A 9213-nucleotide genomic window follows, 5' to 3' on the forward strand; every position below is an offset into this window, starting at 1 on the left:
CCCTGACAGACTGTTAATACAATAGATCTTTTTAAATTTCACTTTCTAGAAAAAAAAAAAAGAAGAGGTTTCCAGCAAGCTGCTCTGCAGCAGAGACACACAATCTTGGTCTGAGGGCTGCGGATGGGAGGCCAAGTGGAAAGCTATCCAGATAGTCTCCATGCTGACTGATTCTCATTCAGCAAGCCAAATGAAAAAAAAAAACAAAACAAAACCCAAAAAAACCCCACCAAAATCAAACTTAGCACTTTTCAATAAGAAACATTTTGAAATGGGACTTCACTTCTTAATATTTTTTTTTTTTACTATGAATAAAAGCACAAGTTCGTCCTAAATACAGCACTATTAAAATGTGAATATGTATTTCCTTTTTCAAGAAAAAAAAAGTCTAAAATGTTGATATCTTTTCTTGCAAGCAAGGAGCAAATGGAAGAAAGTATTAGGCCACACAAATACACATTTAAATCATGTAGTAGATGGGTGGCTTTGGAAATGCAGTATTATATCAAAGGTGCATACTGTTTCAAACACACTGTACATATCATCGGGCAAAAAAAAGAAACAAAGATCTGTTGGTTGGTTTGAGACACTTGCAAAGGCATCTTAACCTGCCCAGATGCAGCTAGACAAAAATATCTTGCTCTGACTCTAGGTAGCCATATCACTAAACATATCTACACAAACATTCGGCTATGTCCACAGGGAAAGACTGGAAGGTTCCGGCCGCACTACAACGCGGAACAAGTGCATCATCTGACTGAATATACTCTTATAAATATGTACAAATCAATTACAGGCACTTGAAATGTCTTTGGTTGGAATAAACCAACATTGCAAGATAATGTATTCACAGAGTGTTAAGACCCAGTCTGGGTTAAAATGATTACGGTTCTCAGTCAGTCTCAGGAAAAGGAGAGGATGGATTATGCTTCTGACAAAGCCACCTAGACAAAAGAAGAAAAACATTTAATTGAAGGCAAATTCTTAATCCTGTAACTGTGATATTGCTTTATCTGCTTGCAGCTGGCATCTCTGTCCTTGATTTTTCAAAGGACCTTGAAAAGTCTAGCTTGGAAGAGAAATCAAAATAAGTCCGAAGGTGTTTTGTACTCAGCACTATCACTTAAAAAAACAAAACACCACAAAAACCACACCCATCCAAAAAAAAACCCCCAAACTAGCTTATACTACAAAATATCACTAAGATCAAAAAGTGCCAACAGTAGTTTCCTACTTCACAATTAAATGCAAAGTGCAGGTCTCAAAAGCAGTATTGAATACTGACTGTTTCAATAGCTTTGGCATTGTTTTAAGTCTGATTAACAACCATTAGAATTAAACATCATGTTTTATCCAAAGTTTTCAGTCTGTTGTGATAAGAGATAAGTAAAACTACTCAATGCCACCTATTCAATGCTTTGTGCAAGTAACATCAGAATTACAGCAGAGTGGCATTCCAGCACTTATTCAACTGCAACAATTCACTTCTGGAGGAGAGAAATCTGAGCACCTACAAAGCACACGTATGTGTTTTGCAGCACCCATCTGTGCTGTCCACAATGAAACAGCCATGTCTCTTTGAAAAGGAATTAAATCTACATCCCCAGAGATAAGAAAAACCAGTCTGTGCTATGTAAAAAAAGGGTTTCTGTGTTCCCTTATCGGAGTCAATATTTTGTTATTACACAGACTCACCTTTTCAGAGCAGAATTCTGTATTGCTTTGCCTCAGTTTGCTTGGTCTGCCTTTAATAACTGCATAGCAGAACATTGTAATCACCATCACAAAAAGAAAGTAACTGGTGTGCATGAGATGCAGGTTTATTAGAGAGCGATCATCCTGTGCAGAGAATTAAAACCATTTACTGACAACACACTGATAGCTGGCAGTTTACATTAAGGCAATAATTATCAGATCAGCACTGAAATGACTTCATGAATCAACTTTTGGAGCTGGCACAGTAATCAAAGCCATTCCTAATTGTGGCACAAAGAGCCAAAACGTTTCTTGTTATAAAAACCTGTCCTAGAAAGCTCTTCTCCTCTACTGGCAGTGTCTTTTGTCAAATGCCTTCAAAAATAAAGGGTAGTTCTCAAAGTCTGAGAGGCACAGGGAGATTACACAAAGATAATCAGCCCCAGGGGCAAAGCACACCCAACTGTCTCAGCCCTTCATGTCCTAACAAACCAGCACTGAACAGGACTGGTTTAGGACACGACCAGAACCCAGTTCAATGAAATAAGAGTTAAGATATAAAACCACCAGGGCACTTACATCTGGAACTATAACAGTCAGTTTGGGATTTAGAGCGTGATACACTTTTCCGATCGCTCCTTTGTAACACCAGAAGGGGTTGTAGTCTTGTGCATACTTTGTGTTGGAGTCCCTTGCTGTGGTAAAGATCTTGTACCAAAGCGTGGCGTTGCTGTAGGTCTCAGGAACACAATGTGGTGGCTGACTGCAGAAAACCAGAAATAATTAGCACCCCAATGGCCACTCTCCATGTTCAGTAAGGGGAGCTTTTAGAATCGAGTCAAACCCAGCCTTCCCCACACCAGCATAAAACAGTTTTCTTTTGGTCCTTCCCAAAACAACCAAGCTTAACCAAAAGGGTGTATATAGAACATATGATTCCTACACTAAGATTAGAATCTAACTGCATGTTACACTAAGATTAGAATTTAACTGCATGTTGTTCCAAGTAAGTCAACATCCCACAGCTTAATTAGAAGAACACTGGGTTTTGTAAGGCTTCACACAGTCCCATGAAGCTGTCTGGTGGTTCTCCAGGGCATAGTGTCAGAGAGCCTGGAGAAGACAGAGGGAAACTATTTTGATGAAAGGTCTGTACCTGCTGGGGTATGGTAGCAAAGCAGCATCCAGCTTACACTGATCTCTCAGCAGGGAAGAGGATAAGAACCTTCGTGTCAAGCCTTAGCTCTCACACAAGCTAGTGAAACTAAATTGTAGGGTATCTTTCTTAAATATTCACAGATTCTTTTGTTCCTAGTGAAGTTTACCTCACAGGTAGCTCCTTGAAAGGCAGGGGCTACAGTTCACAGAAAAGTCCAGTGTTGCTAAAAGACAGGGAAAGTCTCAAGACAGAGCTTTTACAGTCAATAACAATGTTCATCAGGAAGTCACAACCTCAGAGAGCCAACTGAGGAATCAATCACCCAGTAACCAGGCTATGAAGGAGAGTTTTAAATGGACTTACACTGTGACAGGAAACACGTTGCTGGCTGCTGTGACAGTCATGCAGGTTGTGAACACCACCTGCTCGCAGTGGCCGTGGAGAACGCAGTCATCTGAATTCCAGGCAGCTGGCAGGGTGAATGTAATATTTATGTCCTCATGGGATTCTCTGCCTTTGAGAAAGAGAGAAGGAAAGCTGGTTTTCGTTCACAAAAGTATCTGAGCAACCATCACCAGGATAAGGACAACAAGCAAATGACCAAGCCAGCAACCATCACCCTGAATCTGTACCTTTGAAGTCATCCAGGATCTTTACTACCAACAAAGAGATAACAAAGAAAGTTAAAAACTAAACCAATCTCTCCTGCCCCCAGAAGAAGTGAGGTCATTAGGTTCCTTTCAGAAATAAAAAACTCACTCTTAATAGGTGAATTCATGTTCAGAGAACTTGATTAGAAAGTAAAATCACAGATCTTTAGCTTTTCTCCTGCCAAAGACTTTGTTCCACATTTGCTGCTTCTGATGCTTGCTTTTCAAATTGGAGATATTTGTGTAAACAAAAAGGTGCCAGCAGATATTGAAATGCAGACAAAGTAGCATGAATTAACTCCATGTGGCTATACTTGTAGTGAAAATAAATCCAGGCTACTGGAAATGGAAACTGCATTTCACAGCTTTCAAACCAGTAACAAAACAACACCACCACAAAATACAGTAATACAGATTTACAGCTATGATAAATGTCTCTCCACAGGCCTCTGAGGTTCAAGACACATTCAGGCATTATTATATAATGCAACCCTGGTGAAAAGCTAGAATTCAATGAGGTTCTATTACCAATTTCTATAAATCTTCTACAATCTCCTGTCAAAACTTACTGGCAGGGCAACCACATAGCAAATCAGTCTCTTCACATCACAGAAATTGTTACCATTTTATTTGTTGCTGTTGACAATGCTAAAGCTTATTCATGTGTGCATTTTGGATCAACTATTTTTTTTTTTTTTAGAAAACATGCTACTTGATCTCTAATGTATATACATCAATGCCTTTAAAATGTGAGTTAAAGGCTTGAAAATGTGTCAAAATAGAAGTGAAGATAGTCACTGTAGAAGCTTTTGCTGCTTGCCATTGTGTTGGCTTAAAAATTACCTTCCATTGTCATTAGGTTAATCATTTAAAACTGCAAAGCCTGATCTTGGCAAGCCTGCAAGTGCTTTTTCCATTCTGAATGCAGGGAATTTCTTTCTAGCAAACAGGTGAAGAAGGGCTCTCTATAGGAGTATGTTCACAACAAATCTGAACACACACAGGTGTTCTAAGCAAAAGATTAGTCTCACCAATAATAAGCTGGTGAACTTTTGTTTATATAGTTAGTACAGTTTCTAAAGGTCAAGCCTTGCATACCTGAAAGTCCAATTTGGTGTCCAAAAATTGTGGAACTTAGATGGGTGACATTGCGAGAATATCCACCAAAGGGCCTGAGTGGGTCCAGGGTCAATGTGATGGCAACAGAGATGTTTATTGGACCAGAGTCCTCAAGAGTCTGTGGAGACTGTGTAGAAGATCTTGCCTGTCCACTAGTCACCGTGCTTTCTGGAGTTGTGGTGTCATTGATGAGATGCTTTAAGGTTTCATTCTCGGATATACAGAAGTCCAAATCATTAAACCTCAGGAGGAAAGTATTCCAGTCCTTAAAACAAATGGGGAGATTTCAACCAGATTAGCAAGTTAACTGTTGGCTGCCACTTCTCTGGAGCAGGGCAGACCTCGACACGTACCATCCTGCCTGCAGTTCCCAGCCATTTAACAAAAATGACATGGCTCAGGAAGCAAGTGCCAACACCACCGTGGCCACCTCAACAACGGGGCAAGCTGTTCAAAGTCAGACCTGTTCAACCCCAGGCACTGCCTGTGCTGCTCAGCACAGCAGCAGAACATCCTCCTTCAAAACACAAAACCAGACTAACTTGGTCTGTTCTCTCCATGCTCAGGGGATGAGCAGTTCAGAGCTTCCCTCCTTACAGCACAGCACTGCTGGGTAAGAAGTTTCATAAACATGCTAGCTGACACAAAAGAGTGAGGAGAAGAAAGGTTTTTAGCCACACCAGTGAAGATCCACATCAGATAATTCAGCCTCATCCTCAAAATAAACCAAGACTATTCAAACATTCAGACCAACAGCCCCTTTCCTTATGAAATTAGAGGCAAGTATAAATGAAGATATCTCCCATAAGATTCTGTGCACTCCCATAAGAGGGTTCTTAGGGCTATGGAAAAAAAAAACAACTCCTAAGTTTTGGGCATTTTTTCAAATTAGTATTCTCACTGTTTATCTCAGGAGCTTTCTGTACCTACCTCTGTCATTTCTGGTGACTTGATCTCCTTGATTTTGAAGAAATAACCCAGTGTCAGAAAAGCTATTGCCATAGCACTCACACTGATCATAAAGACCACAAGCGGAGGTCGGCTGCTGATGTAAACCTTCAGGTTCTCCAACAGATTTATGCTGAACATTATTCTGATTGTTCACCTGAAAGCAAAGAATATTTCCAGAGAGTGACTGGGCTGTGTGTGTTAACAGGGTGGGGGGCTGGTAGACCACACAAGGGAGAAGTTTGACAACAAATAAATGGAATCATCCACTAAAACAAGATTCAATTACACAACTGTGCTGTTCATCGAACACTGACTCAGTATGCCTTAAATAAAACAAATCAAAATAGGCTTGACATCACCTTCTCAGTGCCTGAAATTGCCAGCTTGGAACAGATTTTAAGAAATGAGGACAACTTCCAGCACTGCCAAGTATCGTGGATAAGCAATAAACCCAGTTCTTTTCTTTCCCCACCCACCTTAGCAGGATATACACAATGCAATTCCAGTAACATCTGAATTAATCAAATTACAGCGTGGAGACACTTATAATGCAGCCCACAGATCAAACTTTGCATGTCCTTGCATATACTTTCAAAACTGAGGGTGAAGCCTTACAGATTCCCCATCCCTACCCTCAAAATGGGATCTGAGGAACAGCCTATGTCATTTTAGGCTTCTGCATCAAGAATCCTGTGGTCAGAAACACCTAACAATGGCATTAGGGTGGGGACTGGAAGAGTCTGTCCTTTATTTGATTCTTGCAGGATCTAGAGAACTCTTGCTCGAGTCTGTAAACAGAGGACTGTGCACACGCTGAGGAAATGCAACGAATCATTATTTTTGGTCCAAAATATATTTTGTCTGATCACCCTTCTGAATTTTCTTTTCATTTACAGAGCAGAGAGGTCCAAACTAGGTTTATTGTATCAGCTTCCCCACCTCCACTCACACTGAAAAGCAAACAGTCCCGTGGTACAGAGCAGCCTTCTGGCACCTACTTCAGAAGCTCTGCAAGGAAGGAACTCCAAGCAAGCCTCTTATCTTTGTCTTACCTACAATCCCAGCTGAAAAGGTTTTTAACCCCCAATAAACTAGAAGGGCAGCAACTGTTCATAGCAATATGTTGCTTATTCCCAAAATTCCTAGTCAAAGACAACCTTCAAGAAGAGTATTTTAGGAATTCAGTACTGCAGTGGTTAATGTGTGAGCATACATGCAGATCTGATAACATTTAATTAAGTCAGGGACTCTGCTCCCTGCAGGTCTGGGTGACTGTCACAGACTCTTAGAAGAACACCTCACTTCCAAGCCAGATGTAGCAGGGCTGAAGAGTGCAAGTCTGAGGAGGAGGGACAGGTTTTGAGAAAGAGGGCAAGGAAAGGAGAGAGCAACCTTTGAGCTGATCTACTGAATTAAAAGAAAGCAAGAGAAGGGAAAAGGAGAAGCTTTCAGATGGCTTTTTTCTGACCCCACAATGTACAATGATTACAACTTTCTTGTGTATACTCCAGATTTTACTGGCAGAAATGCTGCTGTCACTCTTAACAAAGGAATACTGACAAAATCTACAAAACTGCCCCAGAGAGGGAAAATTCAGCTGGCTGAGAAGAGCCTCAAGGTGCTGTGCCATAACACAACACCGAGCTGTGCATGTTGCCTCTCCTCCTCTCCCACCTACTTGCTCTCCTTGGTGAAATCTGCTGACCCAGCACTCGCTCCAGAGCACAAGATCCCATCCTGGGTTTACTATTTTGCACCATTTCATCCCCTTTGCAAAGACCAGGAAAGCCAGGAACTTTTTATCAGCAAGACTGACTGGGCACTGCAAACATCTTTCAAGAATACAAAGTGTGTCTGAGAGTGAAAAGCACAGTGCAGGAAAAGGATGGAGATGAGGAAAGAAGAGGTGATGATGATAAAAGTGCCCCTTACCAGAACTTCTCTTTGTCCAAGAGCAGCTGTGCTATGGCCAAACAGGCCAGTGAAGGTGTCAGAAGAAAGGAGGGAGAGCAAAGGAGAGCTGATGTTGGGGCAGGATCATGCTGGGTACAATCCCCACTTCTGTACGTTCTGACCTTGTCACTAGCAGCAAATTTCTTAAATGAGCCCTAGTTAAAAATCCCAAACGCTCCATCTAAAAACATTGGAGACACATGTTGAGATGGAAAAGAGATCAAAAGATAAACCAAAAAGCAGAGTTGTACTCAGGGTTCCCTTCTGAATTTCGTTTTGAAAACAACACCACAGATGCAGGGTTTATTACAGTGTTTAATCAAAGCTGGATGTCACCCACAGCACACCCAGAGCTGGGATTCCTTTTTAAAGGGGCTTCCAGCAGCTCCATTAGCATCTACAGGGTCTAAAATCAGCCATAAAACTGGATGCACTGAAAAGCACACCAATGAAAATATTTGGGCTAATATTTTTATGTAAGAGATCACCAGCTTTTAAGTGCCAGTTGGTTAATATGCTTCCATAACTCAAGGGCTTTGAAAGCAATTAGGAAATGCTTTAAGCTGCAATTTCCAAACTATAATATGCCTTCTGAGCATTTGGGAGAGAAAAGGGAACAACTGTGGATTTCAGTGCTAGAGCTGACATGAAAACACCAACAGGACACGGTCACTGCAAACCAGGATTAAGAAGAATGTTTCCCCACTGTTGCCTGAAGAACTACCTGAGTTTTTAATGAATTAAAGTGCTTTAACACTAATTATCAAAAAACTTGTGAAACATCAGTGCAGTTATATGTACATTCCCATGAGATTTTAAGGTTAATGGTCCATACAGTTTAATCTCTTCCCTTCTGTCAGGACTTGTTAGAAACATCACAAATACTATTCTACCAGCTCTAGTTATAACACCTTCCTCTGTGTAAATAACCAAAAGAATATAATTTAAACTTTTCTTTCTTTTTTTATACAGTTTAAAAAAAAAAAGAAACCAAACGCTATTAGCTCTTGGCAGGTCAGGAAAGCAAGATCAGATTTCACTTTTTAGCTAAATAAATAATTTAGAAAGCAGCTCTAATAACTGCTGCCTGCCTCTCTCCTCTCCAGCTAAGCCTTTTAATACTTGTGCAATAAAAATCTCCACAGTCAGCCTAACAAGTAGCTCAAGCACAACGGGAAGAATAAAAACTGCCAGCCTGGAACATTGGCCACCAACTCCAAAGTAATTTGCTCGGTATTGAGGTGGATGCATCAAGAGCAAATGCCACGTTCAGGCAGCTACAGCTGATGGTATTCATCAGGAAATGCTCAACAAGCACTGCAGAGATACTGTGCTCTTAAATCAGGCCCTACAAAGCCTAGAAATTCTGTTATACAGTTAAAAAGATTAAAATGGTAAAGGATGGAAATTCACAACAGGATGTCGAAGTCCCAGGCAAACACAAAACTGCACAGTCATCTAAAGAGAGGTGAAACTTATTCTACACTTTAGGGAGTCTTCTTCCCATGGATAACCACCTCAAAGAAGTAACATTTAAAATTTCTCCTTATTTGTAGGAATATAGAAAATGTTGCTACTGAAATAATACTATGGATTTTTCAAGAATAAATTACAAATAAGAACGGAAAACCTTGAAGCCCACTGCAAAGACCAAAAAGTCAGTGAAATGAGTCATAGCAGAAATTC

The 9213-nt window shown here is 40.6% G+C and overlaps 1 protein-coding gene across 1 annotated transcript; it reads right to left on the reverse strand.

Moving 5' to 3' along the window:
- Positions 1-327: 327 nt before the first annotated feature.
- TMEM248 (transmembrane protein 248) lies at positions 328-5733 on the reverse strand. Its single transcript, XM_008946847.1, has 6 exons — positions 5554-5733; positions 4603-4888; positions 3218-3368; positions 2275-2458; positions 1696-1839; positions 328-944 (listed from the first exon to the last, which is right to left on the reverse strand). The coding sequence occupies exons 1-6, from the start codon at positions 5710-5712 to the stop codon at positions 924-926; spliced, it is 945 nt and encodes a 314-aa protein (XP_008945095.1). The 5' UTR covers positions 5713-5733; the 3' UTR covers positions 328-923.
- Positions 5734-9213: the final 3480 nt, after the last annotated feature.

Source organism: Merops nubicus, unplaced genomic scaffold, assembly GCF_000691845.1.
Source record: "Merops nubicus isolate BGI_N331 unplaced genomic scaffold, ASM69184v1 scaffold9319, whole genome shotgun sequence".
Classification (NCBI taxonomy): domain Eukaryota; kingdom Metazoa; phylum Chordata; class Aves; order Coraciiformes; family Meropidae; genus Merops; species Merops nubicus.